This window comes from Lathamus discolor, chromosome 1 (assembly GCF_037157495.1).
Source record: "Lathamus discolor isolate bLatDis1 chromosome 1, bLatDis1.hap1, whole genome shotgun sequence".
Classification (NCBI taxonomy): Eukaryota; Metazoa; Chordata; class Aves; order Psittaciformes; family Psittacidae; genus Lathamus; species Lathamus discolor.
In genome coordinates this window covers 22,013,530-22,039,682 of record NC_088884.1, presented here as the reverse complement: position 1 = coordinate 22,039,682, position 26,153 = coordinate 22,013,530, and the positions used below count along the sequence as shown (strand labels likewise).

General features: G+C 43.6%; 2 protein-coding genes across 2 annotated transcripts in view; both read left to right on the top strand.

Moving 5' to 3' along the window:
• The window catches only part of ZNF800 (zinc finger protein 800), a 39,464-nt gene extending 34,916 nt beyond the window's left edge, over window positions 1-4,548 (top strand). The window contains exon 7 of the transcript XR_010609475.1: window positions 4,531-4,548. The gene's annotated coding sequence lies outside the window, so the exon portion shown is untranslated. The remainder of the gene's footprint in view (window positions 1-4,530) is intronic.
• A 12,907-nt stretch (window positions 4,549-17,455) lies between these two features.
• Window positions 17,456-26,153, top strand: part of GRM8 (glutamate metabotropic receptor 8) — a 352,304-nt gene continuing 343,606 nt past the window's right edge. Inside the window, exons 1-3 of the mRNA XM_065665020.1 lie at window positions 17,456-17,630; window positions 19,612-19,685; window positions 23,141-23,980. Coding sequence (XP_065521092.1) covers window positions 23,471-23,980 — 510 coding nt within the window. The 5' untranslated portion in view covers window positions 17,456-17,630; window positions 19,612-19,685; window positions 23,141-23,470. The remainder of the gene's footprint in view (window positions 17,631-19,611; window positions 19,686-23,140; window positions 23,981-26,153) is intronic.

Genomic DNA, 26,153 nt, shown 5'->3' with positions numbered 1-26,153 from the left:
GCATGTTGTAGATCCCTGAGCCTGGTCCCAGTCTGGGAGACAAAGACTGTCCTGTATCCTAGCCCACTCCTGCCACACTTTTCAATGGGACTTTGTGTACCTTTCTTTCAGGTAACAAACCTTCTGCTTCTGTTTCCTAAAAACAAAGAATAGTATATATGCTTGTCTGGTAGATGTCGAATGCCTCAGATGAAAATATCATTTACAAATTGTACATCTTCCTCTTCAGTCTGGTCAGGCTTGTGAGCGACAGCCTGGGCTCCCCATCTGCTATGGTAGGAAAACAGGGAAAACAAGCTGTCACAAAATGTCTGTGCATGCTGACTGACAATCCTGACCGAGGGTTGTCCTTCATGTTGAAGGTGTGCAGGCAGTAGGGGAGGGATTTACTTTACTTTGAAATATGGTAACTTTTTTGATGTTTTGTAGCCCTGCATTTGACTTTTCGGTTTGACCCACTGCATCAAGGACCTTTGCTGTAGTAAGCTAACGTATTGTCAGTGTTACCTGCAATTTAAGATAGGTAAGAAGACACTAAAAAGACATCAGCTGGCTGGTGGCCATCTTGGACTCAACTGAGTAGTATCAGAATGGACAGGTTAATGTGTAAAAAGCAAACATCTACAGCACTGGGGCAGCACATGGCAGAAATGCACAGTTATTTTCAAGTTTTCTTACTGTTCTTATGAGCCATATGTATACTGGCTTCTTAACCTCCTCTGGACTAAGGAGCTGGATCTCATCACTGTTAATACCCTGAACAAGAAATTTTGTTAAGTAAAGCAAACCCATTTTCAGGCATAAATATCTGAATTGGTTCATTGCATCATTTGTTGCACATGACAAAAAGCATAATTGACCAGATAAAGGGTGAATGCTATGCTATGAACTTCTGAGTGCGCATAAACTGTTAGCTTTACAATGCTCAAGATTTAAATGTTATGATCTCAAAAGTGCAGTATTCCCGAAGCACGTGGGATTAAATGATTATTTTAGTAAACTGATCCCCTTGGAGACAGCATAAAAAAGCCTTAGGCTGGATGGCCAAGTTTCTATCGATTTCAAACTTGCATGTTGATATTGTCTCCTTCCTCCTGCTCACATAATGGATTTGTTAAAAAATACTGTCTTCTTTCTGCTTTATAACTGAATTTGACTTATCTGTGAGTCTTGCCTAACAAATATGTCCAAGATCAACCTTTGTGTTTGAAAAAAAATTGAATTTTTTTTTTTCAGATATAATTTCATGTTTGACTTCACCACAGCCGCTATTTATCTGTGAAAAAAAAGTGGGATCCTTATGATACTGGTTTTGGCTGGATACGTTGAAAACAACAGTATGCAAAGCTGTCCCTGTCACACAATATTTAAACTGGTATTACTAGAGTATTATACTCTAGCCCTCGGCTGCCCATTTTGTACTAGCTCTGGAACCATGTGTATCATCTGGTTTGGGAGTATGTTCACTGTGACTGCACTTGCCAAGCTAAACAGAAATTGGCAAAGGCCTTCTCCATCGTGTGTTCACAACACACACTTACTGGGGTAAGCACTCAGTCCTGATGTTGTTTAGATGCTCTTTTTTTGCTCATAAATCTCATCAGGTTGCTTTCACTCTAGTTCAACTTATTTTTCTTAAAAAGACCATGGATAGATTTCTCTGTCCATATTGCTGTAAACTATTGTATGGTCTGATTGACCTCAAAAGAGAGCGGAAATTGGAGGCAGCTGCCTCTCACTTTCTTGTATTCCCACTTCTTACAGACTTCACAGTGGGAGGCTGCCAAACTAGGTCTGTGCTTTGGCATGGACTGTTTTCCATACAGTGTTATTAGCGTTTTATTAGCGTGATAAAATATATAGAAGTCATGTTTTCAACTGGTTTTCACGTATCCTTGGTTAGTATTTACTGCTACTGACAGTATCTTCTCAGTGTACCAAAGTCCAGAAGCAAGGTACCAGATTTCCATTCCTAACAAGGGATTTGGTCGCTACATAGACTTACTTCAGTTGCAAAAACTTAGGTATCTAGTTCCATTTATGAAGCTACAGGGTATCTGCTGGCTTGCTGCTGCCACTCCAGAAAAGCCGAGGTCTCCCATGTGGCCTGCCAGCAGCACCTCCTTAGGAGGTGACAGTCATTACTAGATACCTCTTATGCTTAGAGAACTGGACTGAGCTCTTGGTGCCTGTTATCCAAGCAGCCCTGCACAGTGGCTGCTTAATTCTGAAGGTTTCTACACGCTTTAGAGGTCTTCCACTCAGCCTGCAACGCTGCCTGCCTCCCCCAACCTCAGAGGTTACCAAAACCAAGGCAGAGAAGCACGCAAAATCCTTTGAATTGAGCCTGCCTTGCACACTGCCAAAAGTGTGTCAGTTACAAGTAGTAATTATGGGTAAGATGTTTCTAATGAACCTTGCATACCTATTATTGTGGATTTAGCACCCACTCAAGAGACATGGGTAGGTTGCCCTTCTCAACCTGGGTGACTTCAGGCTCATGCTCCCTTTCTTGCAGCAAAGCATTGTAGCCATGGGACAATGTGAGGCCTCCTGGTAAAACCCAGGAAGGAGTAAGGCTCAGCAGCCTCAGGAGGATTTAGCTGCTGAGAGTCAGAATGCAGTGGAATGAGGAAACCAGCGTTCCCATTATTCTTCAGGAGTCTTAGTTCTTTCTGTTGAGTGGTCTACCTCAAGTTTTGGAAGGAGCTCAGGTATCTGGCTCTGCATTTCTCTTTGAAAGTCAGCCTAAAAGTTAGGAGTTGCCTCCTTTAAATTCTTCACTGGACATAACCCAAAAGGAGTAAGAAAAAGAATCTGTACAGTTCTTCTACAGTCCTAAGGATCTCATACATGTTTTTGCAATGGTTCACTCCTTAATGTTGACGGGTTAATGTCAGTGCTGACAGCTCTTGTGATTTTAGCCATAAATCTTATGAAATATGTGACCATTTGTAAAGTCTTGGAAAGTGGATAAATACCAGGATGCATTAAGTTTCTGTTAGGGGAAAAAAAAAAATAAATAAATTTCTTCTTCAGTTGTCATAAAAACCTTGAGCATTTGTCTTCAGTGGAAAGCTGAAGTCCAGAAGACAAATATGTCTCCAAGTGTAACAACTAACATTCCTAATTTCAGCTAATAGAACTCTGAGCCCTGACATGACTTTTTGATTGAATTGTAGCTGCAGAACTGAACCAGGCTGAGTTATAGAGAAGACTACCAAAGTGGTAAACGTATGGTGTGGGTATCAGAAGGATCATGCTAGAAAACAAGAGATCTCTCAGGTCATTCCAGAACGGCTCAATTGTTCACCCAACTGGCATTACAGATCACTTAATCCTAGATAAAACATAGTCTAGAAAACTTTCAAATGAGGTTTTATTGCAAGTTTAACAAGTGTGTTAACTGTTTCGATCCATATCGTTTTGCAACGTGTCAAAGTCCACAAAGAAGTTTCTTCTTTTCCTCACTATTTTATGTTATTTTAATTTCATGCTTCTTTCTATTAAAGAATTGTGTTATATGGCGCGTATGCAGGCACTGCAATACTGAGCACAATGCATCAGGTTGTAGAAGAGTTCCTAGTACCAAGTATGTTATCAATACCTGGTAAGGACTGCACAGTTTTAAATCCTAAAAACCCTGGTAAAAGCCTCTAGTCTTGCAAGAAAGTAGTATCAGCAGATTAAAACATGCTCTTTTAGCAAAGCCATTTATCAAAGCATGGGTGTTAATGAATGCAAATGGAATAACCTAGGGCTTATTTTAAGGTTTTAATAAGTCACATGTGCTCTAAATACTCATTGAAGGCAGTGCTTTTTTGCAGGGGGTGATTGTTAAGAAAAAATCCTTAAGTAAACATCAACTGTATGAAGGGGAAAAAACCTGAATGTCTCCATTAGCTGTTCATTTAATCCCCAAATTAAAACTGACTCCACTGAGGAAAAGCTTAAAAAATTGTCCACATTAACCCAACCAGCCTCTCTAGAGATTTTAAATTTAAATGAAACAGTGTATTTTTTAACTGGAAAATACCAGATTTAGTTATTTTTTATTTTAGCATATGTGTATATGTTTTAACTTCCTTTCATTCAGTTCAACTCTTTTCATCATTGACGCGACAACTTTAAATATTGTGGCCCAGAAGCAGATGTATTTCAGAATGCCAGCAGAGTATGCGTGAGTCAAACGTTCCTCTGCAAGGCTGAGTTGTGAGTGTTAAGCATTAAAATCCTGTTAATACAATAGCTAATTCACAGGATGTATCTGTATTGCACTGGGAAACCTGGACTCGAATGCACCCACTTCTGGAAATCTGCACCAGCAGAAAAAAGCAGATTTCTAGAAGATGTGGATATGTTGAACACCAGTACCAGCTCGCTTCAATTTCAGGTTCCTCTCTGGAAGGTACTGTGCAAAGAAAGAGATGTTCATGGCTCCCATGGGACTGCAGGAAGAAAAACTCCTGTGTTGATTCAGGTAAAAACTTGTTCCCAATTAAGTTGTGTGCTTGTGTTTCCTTTCCTCAGGGTTTGTGAGGCTGCGGAGCTCCTCTATTTCAGCTGTATGAGTATTGACACATCCGTGCTGACACTGGTCTACATTAAGCAGAGGCTGGATTTAGGTGGCAATGATCAGGTGAAGTCCTCATGCTGGCATAAGCACTTCTGTATCAGAGTAGATACACAGCCCACCTGTGCAGAGGCAGCCTCGATGCCTGTTGTGACCCTACTTTGGGACCATGCTCCCTTTCCAAAGCCCCTGGATGAGAGGTAGCCCTTTCACAAGAACTAGTGAAGGAAGCATGGCTCAGAGCTGGAGCATCTCAGCTGTCTGCATGGTGGCTCTGGAGGCGGATGTTGAGGGCAGCTGGGAAAGGGCAAACCGCTCTAGATCCTCCCATCTGTATCTGAAACAGGAGCAAAGACCTTTGATTTAGTTGTCTTTTTTTTTTTTTTTTTTTGGTCAGCAATGGTTCAGATCCTTTTTTCTCCATAGTCATGGCTGTAGATATCTACAGCTAGTGAACTAGAGCTACTGTCCCCTTGTTAGTCCCCTGAGACTCCCTCTGCGGTCAATGGAGAGAGACTATCACTATTTGGTGAGTCAATTTACCAGACCTTCATAAGACACCTGTTTGAGGTGAAGTGATTGCCCTGGAGAAGTCTATTTCTATTTCTGGACTATAAGAAAAGTTTAGGGTTACTGTCATATGCCTACAGAAACAGTTATATGCCTAATCCAATGGAACATGTGAATCTTGGTCCCTAGACTTCCTGGAGGACCACGGTCAGTCCTGAAATGATCGCAGTCTGTTGACCATGATGCACTATGCAGCTGTCAGCTTAGTGGCAAATACATTTAGCATGCTCCCCACCTATGTGCTGCTAACCTGAGCTGGTGTAGCTAACACATACTAGGTAGACCTTCTAAAACCGGTATTATTACGTAATATGGATAAGTGCATTCAGCATGTGCTACAGCTATTGGATTTTATTTTCAGTTATTGGTTCATGTGTTTGAAGTTTAAAACAAAAGTCTGTGTTAATGTTTAAAACTTAATAAGTAATAATGATACTTCAACACACTATTTTAATCCAATCCTTTTGCATTTTAAAATGAGTATGCAGTAATGCATGTTGTGATAGTGATTTTGTGGAAGCATAGCTTCCAGACCTTAGTGAGTACAGTTTCCACTTATACTAGCATACAGTGCAACTGCAGGAAGTAAAGGGAATTTTTAAGTCTTTGGCTTGTAAATCCACTGATATGTCATGGAAATTATATGATTAATCTTTCTAATTATCAACAAACCAGTATTTTTATAAACCATTATGTGTTGCTTATATTATTTTTTATATTTTTATATTAGGAAACAGAAGTGGCAGCAGGGAATGTGACTATTGACTTGCAGCCATTGCTTCCGTGGGCTCTCGTCCAGCACTTATTAATAGTGCTTATGTGGTTCTATCTACACAAAACTGGGTCCTGACAGAATGTACAGAAACTTGATTTTTATAAAAATTGTTGATATTTTAAAACATCCTTTTCTTTTCTTTCTTTTTTTTTTTTTTCCCTTCTGTTTGATTACAAGCTTTTAAACGTTTCTTTGAAGCAAAAATAATGAAAGAGATGTTTGGGACACCTCAATACATAGTAATTTCCAGATAAAACACATCTCCTGGCCTGAAACTGATTAAAAAATCTTCATTATTTTCTCAATGCTTATAGAGCATTTCTGCAACTACCCTGCTGAAGGGTTAATATCCCAAGCAGCAGGGAATTGGGGAAAATTTACAGCAGCTTCCTGAGCTGCTGGAGCAAAAGGCTGAGTGTCCCTCCACTCAGCACATCTATCTGGGCTCATTCTTGAGAACTCTTTAGCCCAATGGGTATTTTTTTCATCTAAAGCAGAAAACACTGCACAACAGAGATGATGTGTAGAGCAAGTTGTTTAGCACTATAGGAAAAACTCCGTGGGTGGGCACTAAAGGCTCCGTGTCCATGCTATCCCTGGTGCAGGGGTGTCACCTAAGACTTGGACTCATCTAGTTCTGAAGTCTGGATGCCCGGTGGAGCTGGAGTGCAGCTGACCTCTTGGCTTCATCTACGAGACAGCGATCCTGTTGGTTTGGTCCATGACAGCTCTGTGGTATACCCCATTGATCAGTTTAGTTAGCTGTCCTCCTGTGTCCCCTCCCAAGATCTTGTCCACCCCCAGCCTGCTGGTGAGGGGGAATTCTGGAGAGGCAGTCTGGATCCTGTGGAGCACTGCTCAGCTGTATCCAAAACATTGGTGTGCTATCAACACCTTTCTAGCTACCAATACAAAGCACAGCACTATAAGGCTGCTGTGGGGAAAATTAATTCCATCACCCAGACCCAGTACAAAGGTGAGAACAGATTGCTGACCCTTCCCCCACTTCATTTACTGCATGTGAGTATATGTCCTCCTTGGAATGGTTTTGCAACCATGCTAATGAAAATCCCACCAATGCATGCATTAGTCTCCTTGCTGAATGCAAGTTGAAGTGTGAAAATGTACAGATAAATAGCATCTAACACCATGCTATAGCAGTTGTATTTCACATTGCAAGAGCTCTATGCCTGTTGGCAGTACAAAGTTGCCCAATAAGACCAATGAGGTAGCGTGCAAGAACTGGAAACGTTTCTGTTGCCAAAGTGTCCATACTCAGTAAGTGTCTGGTACAACACTCATTTAATTATACAATTAGTGATTACCAGTTTTCAGGACAGAGCTAAGCAATGAAGCACAAAATGCAAGAATCATTAACCTTAATATCAATGACATGACAAAGTGGCTTTTGCACATTCTAGGTTATTATTTTTTTAAGACAAGAAAATACCACTGTCATAAGAGTACATTGCAATTGGTCTTTCTTGATTAATGTCATTGATTGTTTTGTACTTTAAGCAGAGTTTAAATAACGAAGGGATTTATTAAGATCACCTTACAATTGACAAATGAAGGTAATTCCCAAGCTGCAGATGAAGAGTAGGACACTGGATGAATGTTGCGTCATTGTACACTTAATGTTCCTCCCAACAGCACTGATGGGGAGTTCCCTGTTGTTTCAGTAGCATAGAACCTAGAGCAAATATGGTTGCACATAAGTTTTTGGATCCTCCAGTGTATTAAAAAAGTTCTGTTTTCACTTTGCACATATGAGGAGGAATCATGTACATTACTTACAGCTGGTAACCTTTAACTAAACTGTGAAACTTCTTTGTGAAACATGCCACGCATCATGCTAGCCTTCAATTAGTTACAAGATCTAGCTATCTTAGAACATCACTACAGCCTTTCAGCTCTGGCTCTCACAGAAATACCAGGACACTTCTGAAGACTGTAACCTCAATCTGAGTGAGCTATGTTTATCTTAAAAGTTGCACGGGGCAGTACAGGTCTGTGGAGCAAAACATTTGGTGCTGAGGAGTTGATATCCCCCCTACATGTGGATCATCTCAGACTAGCTGTAGTTTGGTCTGTGGTGGTTGTAACACTGTAGACGTACTCCTGGATTGCAGCTTCAACTTCTAGTTTGCCCTGAGAGGAATCCAGTCAATGAGCCCCAAGACTGCTCTGTTACATTACCCAAAGCACACAGTAAGTGGGGACGACTAGGAGGTTTACTTCAAAAGTGTGCTCATGATCCAAGCTGAAATGTTAATGTGAACTCCCCCACAAAGTGCCATATGGTTGTAAAAAGTCATCATATGTGAATCTTGAGCAGCAGCTCAACTGCATCTTGTTCATGTAAAAGTCAAGCAGGAAAAAACCCAACCATAACCATTCCTTTCCTCACTGGCAGTTAATTAAAATGATTGCTTAATTTTGTACGATTACATGATTTTTAGGAAAAATTTGCAGAATTATTTCATTTTAAATATATAACTTCTTGATAAATCACAAAATACTTTTTCTAAAATTTTCACTTCTAAATGCTTGGCATGCAGTTGATCAACTTGTTAAGACCATTTGGAATATTTGTCAGCAACTTACTGTAAGGAGAGAAAGGGAAAAGGGAGGAATCATTAGTGCTGGAGTATTACCAAAGACCAGAACAGACATACTGAGGATTAAAACTAGTCATGAACTGGTGGTGTGTGCTCTCAGAACCCGATCTTGGCCTGTTTACTGTCGGCATCTTCCCATGCTCCAGTGGTGGATATATCTCACCTCCCTTTGATCCGCTACAACACAGACATTTACATCTAAGCCAGTTGTCTAGACTCTTTTTATAGTCCAAGGAGAGAAAAAGACACTGCTCAGGCATGATTTACATGTTCTATTTAGACATCTATGGTAATATCAGATGACTCACTGCCTGGAAAGTAGCTGTTTCTTTCCATTTCCATATTTTGCGTTTACACAGGGAGCCTAGAGGATGATTTTAAATACAGGAGTTTACATTTTAGATATTTGAGAATCTATCCTGAAGACCTGCATATTTTGACCAAGAAAATTAATCTTAATTTTTAATGTTTTCCAACTAAGAACATAACAATATATTTACGTGATTCTTAAAGAACAGTTTCAGGAGCAGCTAATAGGGCACGTTCACCTGCTTACTCTGAAGTTATGGGTCTGGGCACATGAGATACACCTTAATCTACTTAACATCATTCTTGTCAGTTTATTTATCCACTCAGAGAATAACCTCAGGCCAAATGAGAGGCTGGACATATTCCTGCTGCTGGTATGGACACAGTAGGAATGGCATGGTTTCAGGGTAATTCTCAGAGCCTTTTCAAAATGCTCTTGCTGTTCAAAGCTGCTCGAGGGTGGGTCTTGCAATGTTTAAACTTGCAATCACATTTACGCAAAGCATATTTTACTTCAAGTGGGCCTTCATTCATGATTTTGATGATTCCTAGAGCTGTTATTCTACTGCTTCTGCAACAAGCCATGAAAATAAACATCTGGCTTTGCAGTGTAATGCCTTGAGCTTTAGACGGTGGATTAATGGTTTGTTTTCTGCTGTCTAATAGGCAGTCTTAAAAGCAGAATTGAATTTACCTTATATCAAGTCTTGAGTACACTTTTTATCTAGGGACTACACTGGTCATTTTGCACGCTTAGTTTAGAAAGTCTTCTGACAAATTCTGGGGTCCACAAAAGTTATGGAAATACCAGTCCTGAGGATTAGCTATTTCCATGCATTGCTAACCTGAAAAGACTTTGCCAACAGTCTACAAAGCGGCTGGAACAGGGAAGTACGTGATCAGCTCCACTTGTTGTTTGGCTAATGACATTGTATGCAAATAACTTATTTGGAAGTGTAACTAAATGCAAGAATTTTTTCCCATGGAAAATAGCTGTGTCTATCTGCTGTCGTTTAAGAGGAAGGTTATGCCTCATATGTTGAAAAGGTAATGTGGCTTTACCTTCTGATTTATAAACCTTTTTTGTACCTCACCTCAGAGATGTCAGCATTTCAAAGGCTGCTGAAGTAATCACTATATATAGCTTCTTATCAGTTTTTGTAAAGTGACTTAGAATGAAAGGGCACTCTTAAACATGGCTTCATTTTTCCTTTAGTGAAGGATAAAATGAAAGACTTTTAGAAGCTGCAAATCTTAGTACCTATAAAGGTAGGTTATGAAATATAGATATAAAACCACACAGTCATTATACTAGAGGACATGTTAGTGGGAGACTGTCCCCATTATAAAGGTATGTCCTGTGCTTACCATGGTAGAAGCAACCACCAGATGTCTGGAAACATACGCTGTGCCCCATGCCACTGCCTGGAACACTGTCCTGGGCCTTGAGAAACAAATCTTGTGGCGACATGACACCCCAGAGAGAATTGCGTCAGACAATGGGACTCATTTCCGGAATAACCTTATAGACACTTGGGCCAAAGAGCATAGCACTGAGTGGGTATATCACATCCCCTACCATGCACCAGCCTCTGGGAAAATCGAACGGTACAATGGGCTGTTAAAAACTACACTGAGAGCAATGGGACTTTCAAACACTGGGATACACACTTACCGAAGGCCAACTGGTTGGTCAACACCAGAGGATCTGCCAACAGGGCAGACCTAGCCCAGTCAGAACTTTTACATGTAGAAGGGGACAAAGTTCCTGTGGTGCACATAAGGAATTTGCTGGGGAAGACAGTCTGGGTTATTCCTGCTTTAGGTAAAGGCAAACCCACTCACGGGACCCAGATATACTTGGTGGGTAATGCAGGAAGATGGGGAAGTCTGATGGGTACCTCAAGGGGATTTGATTTTAGGGGAAAACAGCCAATGGACTCAATTGTATGCTATTGCCTGCTATGTAGCACTGTTATAGCCCACCAACTAGATGTCTTCAGATCACCAGCGACTGGCCCTGACTTCCCTCCAACCATCATCCCAAAAGAATGAACTTTGATGAAACCAGACGAGCCCAGCAGTGACCAGCCGAGTTCCGCACTGTCATCAGCAGGCAACAATCCAACACTGCACACAGCCTCTCCTGCTCTGAAAGATTGTTACAAGAGATGGGACCCGACATCATGGACCGGGTAGACTCAGCAGCTTTATAGGGATTGGTCCGTGCATGAAGGAATGATCTCCCTCTCTCTCTCTCTCTCTGTGTGTGTGTGGATGTACATATATATATATGTATATCTATATGAGATAAGAGTGATGGTATATTGAAAAATGTGGGATCTGAGCATGACGTGAATGGCATGGAATAAGGGGTGGATACTGTCCTGGGTTCAGCAGTAGCAGTCATTTTTCTCCTTCTTAGTAGCTGGTGCAGTGCTGTGGTTTTGACTTTCAGCCTGGAAACAGCGGTGATAACACCGATGTTTTTAGTTGTTGCTCAGTAATATTTAGTCTGACCAAGGACTTTTGGAGTCTTATGCTCTGCCAGGGAGGAGGGGAAGCTGGGAGGAAGCAGAGACAGGACACCTGACCCAAACTAGCCAAAGAGGTATTCCATACCACAGCATGTCATGCCCACTATATAAACTGGGGGCAGTTACCCGGAAGGGTGAGATCACTGCTCGGGTCGGGCTGGGTATCGCCCAGTGGGTGGTGAGCAGTTGTATTCTCTTCCCTTGTTATTTCCCTTATCATTATTATTATTGGTGGTAGCAGCAGTGATTTGTGTTATACCTTAGTTACTGGGCTGTTCTTATCTCAATTCATGGGAGTTACACTCTTTCGATTCTCCTCCCCATCCCTCCACGAGTGGAGGGAGGAAGAACAGGGAGAGTGAGTGAGCGGCTGCGTGGTTCTGAGTTACTGGCTGGGCCTAAACCATGACAAAGTATAAAAATGCATAACTCCCTTTGTGGGTGTTGTAATTTTTAGTTAATTAGGATTGATTCTCTCTTTCCTTGACCAAATAGTATGTTGCTTCACAACTGTCTCTGCTGACTTCAATGTTTCAACTTGTGTGGGAGAGGATTTTGCAGGCTCATCATCCACTTGTGTTTTGGAAACACTGTCTTTGATTCATAAATATACTATATCCTTCACTTAAATTTAGTATGAGTCCCCCATTTCTAACTTCCAGATAGGTCTCCTTCAGACTTCGATCAGATTGAGAGGCATACTCTTACACTGTGAGTTCAGAAAATTTATCAAGTTTTATGTCAGCATTCAGGACAGATGTGTCACTGTCATCCTCTAGCTCTGTGCAGAAAAAGGAAATGTAAAAGAATATGACACAGACTTTGACCAGTATATAAGTAAGGGCCAAGAGCCCTGTTCTGCTGCTGTGTGTCTGGCAGCCTGCTCTCAAGGCCAGCTCTGACACGGAGCAGATTGTGACCTTGGGTCAGGCTGCTGAGGAGACAGCTTCATGAGAGAGCTGTAAGGAATCTCATTTGGGCCTCCCAGCATCACCCACAAGCTTTTTTAAGCTCTGACACTTCTTCTTTGCCATTCCCGAGCAGCCATGTCTGTGCCTTGCCATATACCCCTCTGATGAAGATCCTGATCCTCCAGCTTCATTTCCTGGCTTGACCTCAGACTTGCCTCACTGCTGCGACTTGTCTAGCAATCACTGGGATGTGCTGACCCTGGCTGCTGCCATCAGACCTGCTCTTCTCCAGCAGTAGTTTGGCTGCTGTGGGACTGTGTCTCTTCTGGAGGACACTGCCCTGCCTGCTGTGTTGGCCTACCCTGCAGAGCAGCCAGCTCCTGCTGCCGCCTGAATAAGAGATTCAAAAGCCCATTTACAGAACAGTGCTCTTGTGCTGCTCCTTCCGGCAGAGGGATGGGATCCAACTGCTAAAATCTTCTAACATATTGGAATTTGTTAGACACATTTGGAAATTAGGTACTAAAAATATTCTGATTCTGAAAATATCTTCCCTGGAAACCATGCTACCTTTCCTACATGATGGCTATCTTTCCTTTTATAGCTTAAGCTTTGACATTTCCTCTTCACTGCTGAAAAGTTTATTTGAAATAAGTCACAGTTGGAGCCTTCCAAAGGTATGTTCTATTTTACAGATGGCTGCATACTTTCTTTGGCCTCCAGATAATGCTTTTTGTCATAGTTACTCTGTGAAATGCCTTTTCTCCCCCTTTTATTTTTTCACCATGCAATACATTTTGTAAAAAGATTAAAATACATTTTTTTTAAAGATCAAAATAAATTTTTATAAAGAGATATTAGCCTTAGAGAAGTTCACACAAGTTCTGAAACATGACTCAGAACTCAGTATTCACTATCCCTTTAATGGAAATCACTGACTTCATGGCTCCATATTCCTTGATAGCTATTAATCAGCAGACCTTTGCCAGAAAATGATTATTCAAATGGTTTTATTGTCTTAATAGGTTTAATTCCTGTGTTTGAATAACTCCAAAAGTCATGTTTCTGTCACTTAAATAGCAATAAAACCACCTACCCAGAACTCAAGAGTGTCTTACTTCTCACTATTTGAAAGTTAAAAAAAAATAAGCCCCTTTTGAATGTCACGACAAACTGTACTGGTGAGTGTGGTAATGGAATAGTGCTGTTGGAACATGAGCTGTTCTGCCAAAATCACTGGATACATGGAGGTTCAACATCTTCTGTGTGGGAGAAATAAAGGCACAGAGATGGACTGGTTCATTTGGTTTCGCTTGGCTTTACAGCAATGTTTAGAGCAAGCATTTATTTTAGGCAGTAATTAAAACTCAAGCCTCTCGGGCTATGTCCACATGGTCCTGACATGGTATGGCTTTTAGTTTGACTATTTCAGTCTCCTAATGCATAAGATGGTTCCTGTGAGAATCAGGACTTCTCACTTGAAAAAGGGTCATTTAATTGCTTTATGACAGCTTGGCCTCCAGAACTGGATTTCTTCCCTTCTGAGTTAGCTGTACAGGTAGCAATTGTCACCAGTACTGACATTAGTCTTCTGTGCAACCTGACATCAGCTGCAGTTGGGCTTGAATCAGAATGAATCCTACTCAAAGAATGATGGATGTGTTTTGCCTTTCTGTTGTGTCATCTATCCTTACCAAATGACCATTTTAATGTAAAGCTTCTCATTCTTCTCTTTTCTCCCTCTTTCTCCCCCTCCATTTATTTTCTCTGCATTTAATCAAAACACAGCACACATCTATTCGGTTCCACATTTATTTATCATACTCCCACCTAAAAGTCATTGTGCTATTCACTGTAAACGTGTAATAAAATGCAGTCCCAATGCCCCCAAAACAGTGCTGTAGAGAAGATGTGACTGGGAGAGATAGATAGGGCAAGGCAGCAGATCACATTCAGATCTGTGGTTGAGATGGAAACACATTGGAGATCTCCTTATCTTTTGACCTCAGTCTGAATCTCCAACTGCAGGATTTACACAAAAGTTCAAGCATCAACTGTGCCCTCAGAACATCAGTTGGCTTTGCTTTGCTGAACTTTCTGTTAAGCTGCTGGAGCTGCAGAGAGTAAATGAAGTTGGGCATTGGTCTATCCAACACTACTTATAACTCATGCATGGCTTACTTTCCTGATGGGGGTTAAGGAGGATCTCTGCTTTAAAATTGAATTTTGCTCATGATTGAATGTTAGAATTTTACCTATGTGACTATATTGCAGATTTCTATAAGGTCACTGAAATCACAGCTCCTCAGTCTTCTCTTTCATGAAAGATTCTGAGGAAAAAAAGATTAAAAATGCAAGCATGACTTAATATAGTCTGTCTAAGACCTGGCAGTTTTCCCAGTGCCATTTTCCAATAGTAAAAGATCTTCTCCAAAAGAGAAGTTTTAGGCTTGAGAGACTCAGCAGATATTGTCTGAGTCTCACAGCTTGCCTGGGGCAGACCTTTTAACACATCAATCCAAGCAGTACCATATAACAAAAATACCATGGAAGCACTGGATGGGTATATTGGAGCATGCTTGGAATTCTTCCACCTTCCAGCAGTGATATCCTAAGTAAGAAAACTCTGGGCAAAGCAAAGAAAGGTATTATTTGTTATTAAGGAAAGTAGCCCAGAGTAGTCTGAAACGGGCAGATGGAAAGTTAATGTCAGGAGCCTGACGAACGGGTCGTCTTGCTCACACCGTGGAGCCTGGAGCCCTCTCCTGCTCCGGGAACCGGGGCCGAGCCGAGCCGCGGAGCCCGGCGCCGCGGGTGCAGTTGCGGGCAGCGCCCTCGAGGTGGAACCTTCTCACCGAGGCTGCGGGGCTGTCCCGGGCGGGAGGGCAGCGGGCTCCGCGCTCGGCGGGGTCGGTGCGGGCGCTCCCACCTGGCAGCGGGGGGCCCCGGAAGCCCGGAGCGGAGCGCTCCGTAGCACCCCTGTGCAAACAGGGCAGGGTCCTGGGGTGGGCAGCGCCTCTGAGGGGAGGAGCAAACTTCCAGACTGTTCCAGCAAAGTACCCCCGACCATGTCCCTCAACCGTCGGGGAGGCCCCGGCTCCTGGGGCTGAAACCTCCCTATTGCCTGGGGAAGAACGGGAACTCCTCCACCCGGCATCCGCGCTGCGAGCGGAAACCGGGGATGGGACAAAAAGCGTCGGGAGAGCTCCCCTGTGTTACCGATCCAACGAGGGGAGGACACCACTCCCTCGCCCGCGGAAGGCGGGATGGAGATGGAGGCCCCGCACCCTGGGGGAGGCCGCACTAAACAGCCCCGGTTCCCTCCTGTGCCCCCGTCCTTGCCCCTCCTTGCTCCCGCTCCCGCACCGCCACCGCCTCAGCCCTTACTGGCTTCCTCTGCTCAGAAATCCCGCAAACGTTCGGCCGGCACCGCGGCGCGGCCCGGCCCGGCCCGGCCAGGCCAGGCGGGCAGGAGGGGGCCGCAGCCCGCGGCCGGCTGGGGGCTCACATGGTGCGGTGCCGAGCCGCGCCGCGCCGCGCCGTCACGGGGTCGCCGCCGCCTTCAGCACCACGAACAGCTACAAGTGCGGCCCCGCCCCCCGCCCGCGCCGCCGGAGCCGCGGAGAAGCGCGAGCAGCGCCGAGCCGCGGGGCTCCTGCCGGGGGGGCCGCGCCGCGCCGCGCCGGGGGGCGGTTTCGTATGGGGCTGCGAACAGCGCGGGCCGGGCGGTGCGTGCGTCCGCGCTGCAGTTGGGCGGCGGGGCGGCAGAGGGTGCGCATCGCCACGGAGCTGGGCCACCGGCCCCAAAAGTTGAGCGGGATTTTCTGCCTGCGGTCCGGCTTTCCTCTGGGTTGGGTTTTTTTTTCTTTTTTTTTGTTGGGTTTTTTTCTTTTTTTTTCTTTTTTTTTTTTTTTTTCCAGGGGGCAGGAGGGGTAGGGCAGGCGGCAGCGGAGCAGGTTCGGCTCGGCTGATCGCAGCCGTTATGCAGCGCTGCTGAAGCCGCTCTCCTGGATACCTGTCCCAGGCAGAGCTCCGGGCTCTTGCTGACGCTGACGCTGCCGGGGAAAGCTATTTGAGACGAGGGCTGTCCAGAAATTACCTCATGCTACTCCCGATGGGCGCCGAGCATCAGTTCCAGTGACCTCTACAGTGATGTGGATATGCAACTCTCTCCGATCAAGGTATTTGTGTATGAGTGTGTGTCGCCCTTACTTCTTTCTTATTTTAAGGAGAGAGGAGCCCACAAATAATGCAAGTTTTGCCTCAGTTAACGTTTCTGAGCTAGGCAATCCCCTCTGCCTGCTTCGTGGCGCCGGGGCTTTCGTCTTTTTGTTTTAATTATTTATCATTTTTATCGTCGATATCCTCCCCCGATCAGCTCCAAACGAAGGAGATCCCGGGCACGATGCCGTCACAAGGGAGACCATCGGTTCTCCCGAACGGTGAGATCTCTCGTTCCCTCCTTCACCGGGTCCTCTGCCACCCAGGGGTGGGGGGGCACCGGGGTTTCCCCGCGGTCCCCGCCGCCCTGCTCACGTTTCGCTGGCAGGGAGGGACGAGGGGGCTCCTGCCACTCGGGGGCGACGGGGCCAGCCCTGACCTCCGCTGTCTGCTTCCCTCTCGGCTCCTCGGCTCCGGGGACAGGCGAGCTGCTGCCCGCCCGCCCCGCTTCCTGGGTGGCCTCCGCTCCCTCGGCTCTGCGGGGAGACCCCCGGGTGGGAACGGGAAGAAGGCTCTTCGCCGGGCTCTCTCCCCCGGGAAGGGAAGCAAGGGGCCGCGGCGGGGGTTAGAGGTCCAGACGTGGAGCAACATCCCCCAGCGCCGGCATGTGTTTGTTGCGGGAATCCCAAGTGATGGCAGGTGAATGTATAACACTGCTTAAAAAAAACCCCAAACCCCCAAAACAAAACAAACCTCAACACAACTCAAGTGATAAAAATCTATCAGTGACCCAAAGTGCTTCCAAATCCGGCGTTGGCATTTTGGAGTTCGCAAGCTTCTGACCTCTGGGACCAGGGACTTAGGTTTTCATTGAGGGGGAACAGAGGCGCATTAAAGCTGACCAGCTGATGCGAGGGGAGGACTGACTCACGGACGGCTGTAAATAAAAGGCGGCGATGCTTGGCTTCGCCCCGGTGCTGCCGCGGGTGCAGAGCTCCTAGCCAGGGACCCGGGCTCGGAGGGAGCGACCTCCGAGGCTTCGGCTCCAGCCGGGGGAATTCCGGGTGCGGTAGCTGAAACCCGTCCTGCGGCCAGTGACTGGAAGGAGAGAGGCCCCGGTAAAAGCCTCGCCAAGGCAATGCCGGAATCCCTTAACAACAGGCGCCAGCTGGGGTACGGATGAGCCTGGGAAGAGAAAGGGGGGGGGGGAAATCTCGGCTAAGTAAAGCGGAGAACAATAGGGGGCTCCCTTCAAGGAAGGAGCACCGCGGTGATGGGCGATGGTAGTGGAGTTGCGCGGGGCGGATCGGCTCGCCCAGCCCCGGGGCGCTCCCCGGGCCCCTCCACCGGGTGGGGCCGGCCGGGCTGCGCCAGCCCTTCCGCGGCCCGAGAAAGGTGCCGGGATGCGTTAGAAGCCGAGAGGCAGCCGGGAAAGCACGGAGGAGCCGCACGGAAAGCCGGTGCGTGGCCGGCCGTTTGCTCCCGGCAGTGCCGCCGGAACCGGGATGGGGGAGAGGGCACAGCGTGGAGCGCGACACAGAGTGCTGGGCAGGTTACGCGGGATGCGGCGCGGAGTGCTGGCCGGGATGCGCGGGGTGCTGTGCGGAGTGCTGCGCTGGGTGCTGGGCGCGGGGCGAGGCTCTCGGAGAGCGCGCGGTGCGGATCTCGGGGTGCGGGGTGCGGGGCTCACCGTGATCTGGGCGCCCGGGGGCCGCATCCGCTCGCGGGCCCGCGGCGGGTCGGACCCGGGAGCAGACACTGGTGTGCTTTCCCGCAGGATGACCCGGGACGATATGCTTGCGCGGGCGCGTTGCTCGGCGCCGGGCTGCGCTGCCAGCGCCGGCTCTGAACCCAGCTGTGCCGGCTGGGGAGCTGAAGCCTGGTGGGAAGCGGGCAAAATGGAAACAAAACCAAGGGAAAGAGCTCTTACGGGCTGCATGGGGAAATCTCGTTGATCATCACTTGCCAGACCAGAGGTGGAAACAGCTCTAAAGGTGTTAATATTGGTGGGGTTTATTCAGCTGTGAGGCCAGGCAAGGGCAGAGGAAAATATGCTGTTTCCTTCTTAAAAACTCTAAGCTCCTATTAGTCTCACCCTGGCAGAAGGACCTGTGCTGGTGTTTGGCAGGGTAGCTTGTTTGGAAAATGGATGTATGCCGGGTAGAAAGTGGAGGCAGGTGTTCCTGGGTATTTGAAAAGAGTCTGATCAGGCTGAGTGGAGACATTTCTCTCACGGTGCACTCGGAAGAAATAGTTTGTGTGAGCAAGATACTGAGGTTGATTCGCCTTGAAGTCCTGATTATTGTCTAAAGGTTACCTCTGTGGCAGGGGCACAGCAAACCATTACAGAAGAGCTGAGATAGATAAGACTACTTACATCAGTGAAGAATTCTCCTGCAAGTTAGGAGTTGTGAAGTCAAGGCCAAAATTCCAAATTCCTTTTTGTTGTCAGCAAAACCCATTAATCTTCCCTATGTGTCAGCTTAGTGTATGCAGGTGGCAATTATTTACCTGCTTTGTGTGGAGTTCAGCTCTTTGGTCATTGCCGAATGCTGTGCAGAAGAAAGAGGCAACTTTTGTGGCCACTAAAATGAATGTTAGCAAGATCATTCTTATTTGATAGTTCCGAAATAACATATCAATAGTAAAAAGTAAAAATAATCACATTTTCTGCCTTTTTTTATTGATTTTTTTTTTCCCTCCTGAGAACTTCATAATGGAAGATGCTGTTATTTGGTTTTCATTCAGTAAAAGCAGATCAGTTTTGCATTGACTGGACAATCTGACATTTTGTGAAATTAGAAATGGGTTTTCACCCTAAACCTCCTCCCTTTCTAGTTCACAGGATATTGGTTTTATTTTAGTGCAGTTCCAACCATGCTTCCAATGCAATGACAAATGAATTTTTAGCCTCAAACAAAATTACTAATACTTTTCCTCAGATGTTTTTTCCCCTGACTAAATACCTTTTTAATACTTCTAAATACTTTTCTTGTCCCTCCGTAAAGGCCTCGTGTGTCTGGCTGGCAATGTCAGTTGAAAAGTGTTCCAAGGAGATGAGGGAACATGTTTTCCCGCTCTGCTGTGGAGAGCGCTCTTTGCTCCTGCGGTGGTCTGTAACTCTGACATTTATTTGTTTAAGCTGTATTTCCAGGTGAACATATTGAATCTTTCTGTATGACTTCAGTGCCAGCAGAAGGCAGCTCCTTCAGGAAGCTTGTTACCAAAGTAAGAGACATTGCCTATATTTAAGTATTTATCTGTCACACTCGGCTCGGATTTTAGACCTTTCCATGAGCATAAGGAACTCTCATAATGAGCCTATTTCTCGGTGCGATGAGTCTTTGTTGGAATAGTGACTGGTCCAGGCATATGCTCATGCACTGACTCTGACAACATGGTACCAAAGTGCCCAACCATGGTACCAAAGTACCCAACCATGTGATAAAACTGAATGATATGAAGGAGGTAATTTCAGAACCAGACACTACATGCAGAAGTTTCCATGTCCCCTGTCTTGCAGTACCCCGCCTCCTTAGGTTTAAAAATAAATAGATATTCTAGCAGAACAAGTGGAGGTTTGTGCTGAAATACTGACTTTCAAAATAGCAGCATGTTCTGATAATGCCAGATACTTTTAATGAATTAAACCCAAGAGACGCCCGTATTCGAAAGTAACTGGAAGAGAGGCTTTGTGGTGCACTTACTCTTGGACTGTGCTGAGGAAATGTATGAATTTCTCCTCTGAAGTCATGTGTCTGGTGAACACCAGCTACTACAGTTGGGAACCTGGTAAATCGAGAGTATATTTGCATTAATTCATACTTTTATGGTCAATTGGAAAAGGACAGCATTTTACTTCAAATGAAATCTCTGCATATGAGGAAAGTTCATTCAGGCTTTATAGCCCGGAGAACTATGCTTTTTCACTAAAATTCATTGATAAAAATGGAATCCATTTAGATCAGATGCTTTCTGCTTAGCTACACAGGCTTACAACATTCTGTAAAAGGTAATATTAATCAATATAAGAAAAGCATTGTGGCAGGAATAAATTAGGCCATGTAATAGTAGCTTTTATTTCTTAGGTAACATAAAAAAAGACTAAAAGGTCTTAAATTTTTAAAAAGAGCACTTTAAAATTTTATTTCTGTTTTATAGACAAGCTGTGGCCACTTGCATCACAGAACATACTTTTTCAGGAAAACATGCAAGCTGAGGCAGAGCAGTTTATGCTTATGTAGACTATACTGTTGAAAATGCCGATTATCAATTCATAGGGCTTTCAGTCAGCTCCAGATAAGGTATTGGACTGAGGATATCAGGCTCACTATAGCTTCTCTGTTGTTGGAATTTGGGTTGCAATAGCTGAATTCATCATCATTTGTTTGTACAAAGACTGACAGTCACTTTAATTTCTTGGCATTCTTTGGCTGTAAGGAATAGACCTGAGGCTGAGGAAAAAGAAAAAGCAGCATTTCTTTCCTTCATGAATATTTTCACTTTTGCAGTGTTGCTTTCTTGTTCTCCTTACAATGTTAAGTAAGAATAGTCCTGTCTTTTCTTCCCTCAGAGAATTGCTCCCTGTCTGAGTTGTACATACATGCATAGACCAACGAGTTGGTTATTCACTGTGGAATCAGAAAGGAAATTGCCTCTGTCTCTATATTAGGTGTAGCCACAACTTTTACTCTTTACTATTTTAAACACTTAGCGTGTTTTTTTACTGAGGCAATCAAGACAATAGATGATTGTGTCTAGTTAATAGTTCCTGCAATCTTTTCTCTATAGCATGGGCCATTTAAGAAACATCCCACAGGGCTGTATCAACTCACACAATGACATTAGTCAAGTTCGTCCATTCGTGATTGAGCCAGAGTTTGGCTCGTGCGGCTGAAGCCCAGAAAGCTTTGTAAGCTATGTGCCCAGAAGGAGTCAAAGGAGAACAACGGCACACACTTTGTTTAATTTAGATTTAAGCCTAAACCAAATTCAAGGAAAACAAAATTCAAAAAAACAAAAAAAAAAAGGAAGCACTGTAAGTCTTGGGTGCTGCTGTTCCCAATCGATTTTATTCAAACCCACTAAACATGTTTCAAGTTGTTGCTCTGTTACCAAATCACAGTGAGATACTTTTACATTCAATAGCAAGCTTTCCATTGTGAATATTTTTCTCAGGTCTTCAAATATATAAAACTCTATTTAAAACGCTATTTAAAAACTCTTCTTCAGCTTTTGCGAGCTTAGTACTATCACTATCACTGCGGGGGAAAAACATGTAGCAATAGGATGGTCAATTTAAAGTGTTATCAAACAACACTGAGTCCTGTTACCACATAATATATAAAATTTTTGTAGAAAAGAATTAAAATATCTTTGAAAAACAATATAGTTGTCTGTAACTGTCTTCTAACATTGTCTGTAATTGTCTTTTGATTTGATAATACATTTGGTAGGAACCAGCTAGATCAGTAGGGATGAAATATATATATATCTACAGATGAGCCTCTTGCAGGGATTTTCTGTATAGGCAGTGAGGTAGGCACTTGTTCAATGTGAATAATTTCATAATGAATAAAACTTTGAAAAAGAAAAGCATTAGGTAAGTTGTACCCTCGGACGTCCACTGCTCTCTATAGCCTATAGCAGATGCTGAGAGACTGGCTCAGATGCAGTTGCCCACAGTGTACCTATCTATTATTAGGTAAAATGAATTACCTCTCTCCTCAGAGGTCTAAAAATTTCTTCAGGCATATGTAGTTTTGTTAAATATTGAAATAAATACCACTCACTTAAGAATTAGTGGGGGCAATTTGGAGATATTTATAACAGTCAGGTGTTTAGGCATGTAGGCTGAAATCCCAATCTCGTTAAAATCAGTGGGACTTCCCCATATGTCAGCAGGAGCACAATATTGCTCTTATTTAATGTGGTCCATATCCAAGCAGAGACTAGAGACCTTGTTAATGTTGGACGTCAGCTCAAGCATAATGTTGGAAAGAGAATACTGGATATTCAGCTGGTTTCCTAACAGAATACGTTGTGCTCTTTCTGCTTAAGAAATCAGTTACCTTTTCATAGAAGTGATTCAGTGTTAGAAATTATCTGGAAGTCATTTTAGATATATAGTGAACCCAGAAAAAAATGAATTCCACTGGAGCAATAATCAGTTTAATATCTAAATGAGTGGATTGAATATGCTTGTACTGCAATGGCTGAAGAGCCTACTTAAATTCAGGAACTCTGATTACTCCATTGTCATAAATGGAACCTCACTGTGAGTGAGAGTGTAAGTAGTTACTGCACTTCTGTAGGCAGGAACAGAATGATACAGCAAACCAGAAAAAAAAAAAAAAGTGCTACAGATCAAATCTGTTTCTGGATGTCATGCAATGCGAAGGTAAATAAGAATTACTGTTTGGAATCTGAACACCAGGATAAGTTTTGTTCCCAAACAGAGCTTTTGCTCTGTTTGTGTCATCAATTTCCCAGCTTGTAGTACAGTGCAGCCAGGTGTTCAAATTCACAGAAGGCCAAGAATTACACTCTTAAAGAATACAGAAAGTAAAACCTAGGCGATGTAACTCATATTCAAAAGTAAATACAGTGTGACGTGTAAAACTGCTGAACTAAATGGTATTTCTCTTTTTTTTTTCCTTTTTTTTTTTTTTTTCTTTCCCCAGAAGTACCTCAGCTGTAGGGCAAAATACAAAGACATAAGCTAACCTCTTAGCACCAGGACCAGACATACAACTCTACACTCTGCCATCAACTAAAAGCAATTGAAAGCCACCTCTCAGAAAAGCTGATTGACCTGTGGCATCTGTGGACATCTTTTATAAAACACGTTTTATGTCCTTCTGCTGAGATCCTTTTTCTACCTACCACATGGTTCTATATTACTTACTGGGCACTGATGGTAACCTCCAGAAAGTGCAGCTTCAAATGGTCAACCTCATCCTTTAGCAAGAAGAAGATCTGGATACTGGGGAGCAACAACGTCTTCAGAGAAAATGGTATACGAAGGAAAACGATTAGTTTCCTGCCATTGTTTTTTCCTGTTAACAGCCAAATTCTACTGGATACTCACCCTGGTGCAAAGAACTCATGGCCAGGAATATGCCCACTCCATCCGACTGGATGGGGACATCATCTTGGGAGGACTGTTCCCCGTCCATGCAAAAGGGGATAGAGGGGTGCCTTGTGGGGAGCTCAAGAAGGAGAAAGGGATCCACAGACTAGAGGCAATGCTGTATGCAGTTGATCAGATTAACAAAGACCCTGATCTTCTTGCCAATATCACCTTAGGTGTCCGGATCCTTGATACGTGTTCCAGAGACACTTATGCTTTGGAGCAGTCCTTAACATTTGTGCAAGCGTTGATAGAAAAAGATGGTTCAGATGTGAAGTGTGCTAATGGTGACCCACCTATTTTCACTAAGCCGGACAAGATATCAGGTGTGATAGGTGCTGCAGCAAGTTCAGTGTCTATTATGGTTGCAAATATTTTAAGACTTTTTAAGGTAAGTAACATTTTCTACCTGTCTTTTAGATTTCAAGCATAATGAAGTAAGTGAGGTGATTGTGTTATCTTCAAAAAAGAGAGGACTTCTTCATATTCAGAAATTCTAAAATGACTGGTTTGACTTTTCAAAGCAAAGGGGGAAAAAGAAAAGAGCAATGATTGCAGACATATTTCAGGGTGCCAAATGCCTCTTTTGAAGTTCTAAACAACCAGAGCACAATCTAACTCTTTAGGAATTTATATCCTTATTTATTTACTATTCACATTTGCTCTGTATTACGCATTTATACTAATCAAGAATAGGTTGAGGTTAATTTCCCAAATTTCCGGGAGAATGAAATATAAGACTTGAAGAGAAATCCATTTGTAGGAGAACCAGATGATTTCCCTACATAGCAAGATATGCCGGTAAGAATGTAGTGCTATTGATGTGCATGTCTAGCCAAATAAAGTGTACTGAATTATCTTTGATTTCTTTGAAATCAACCTCCTCCATATTTTTTACAAGGCAATATTTTTTACAGACTTTGTTATCACTTTGCAAGATCATTTTTGGACAACAGTTCTACTGGTGTTTCCTTCCATGTGTTTTATTAAGCTCTGATGTTATAAATAATGGAAAAGCAAACCTGCCACTTTTAAACTTGCGAAGTTAAATGGGAAGATGAACACATTCTTATCAACTGACTCAGCTGGAACAGATCAGGCAGCGGACACTTTGTTTTTAATCCTGTGCAATGGCAAACAGATGATGGTAGATTGAGCACTTTTTTCTACACACAGAATGACTGTAACTTTTGTCTGAATCTATTACTGTTCTACTGTCTGCTATTATTCAGACTTGTTGCTTCCATTCAGACATCTTACCTTATGTCCTACAACTTCACAACCACTAAAGACCACTTAAAGACCCTTTCTTTAGCGTCTATTCTTGCTGGAGAATATTCTGATAATGTTAAATATTGCTGGTATGTGTTTTGAGAAGTGTTGCACTTGTTTTCTAATTGTTGTAATTGAGAGATTGCTTAGAATTAAGGAAAGATTTTCTCTTTTTCTGAAGGTTTCTCAAATTGGGAGAGTGTTTCAGTCCTTTAAATGGAGATTTTTGTCCTTCCCTCTGGTTCTCCCATGAAGGGCATAATGATGGATTTACAGTTCAACAGAGGAGCCAAGTGTCTTCTGGGTTGTGGTCTGGTGTTCATTACAATCTCAAAACTGATCTGTAGCTGCAGTTACTTGCACAGGTTTCTGAGTAGTGGACTTGTTCCAGCCATATGTTTAGCTTGTGAAAATCAAGTACACAAAACTGAGCTGAGGCTTAAAACGTTCTATATGGTGGGCACCTCTGCATCTGTGCCTGGTGGGGGAGGCCTGTGTTTCCTGGGAACACTTATGCAGGTTGCTGGAGGTGTCTATTTTTAATTTCACAAACTTTTTGGAAGTTGTGTTATCCAATTATATAGTGTGTAGTTCTGAACTAATTATAGATGGAATGGTCAGTTTAATACACATTATAATGCAGGGGCATGTGGACTATGACTTACACGCAGTTTTGAGTTGAATACACTGCCATCGACTGATTTAAGAAACTAAGACTTTTAAGACATGCATTAACTGTGAATTAATAGCAACAAGAAGGGAAGAGGTCTATGAATTGTCTAAGATAGCGGCAATTTGTCTTCTGAAACCATGACAGGTACCTCCTGATTTGCATTATGCCGTAAGATTGCAAATAACATTCTACTGCAGTCTTAATCAATAGAGGGTCACATGATATCCCCTCTGGGGAAGGATCTTATTTATCCATTTAATTGATGTAACACAGCTGCTGGCAAAAGGAGGAGATGTCTCTTTTAGTTTTAATTATAGATCCTTCACAAATATTCTTAATAATGTAAAAAAATGACAAATTACACCCTTTAATGTCTGATGTTGGGCCTGCATCTGAAGTCTTGCACCTTCCTCTCAGAAGCAGATCTGTTATCTCAAGTCTTGGAAGGAAGATGTAGGCACTGTGAGAATGAAGACCTTAGGCCCACTGTAAGAGAGGAACAGGTCTGAGATCATCTTAGGAACCTGAATGTGCACAAGTCCATGGGACCTGATGAAATCCATCCGTGGGTCCTGAAGGAACTGGCGAATGAAGTTGCTAAGCCACTGGCCATCGTATT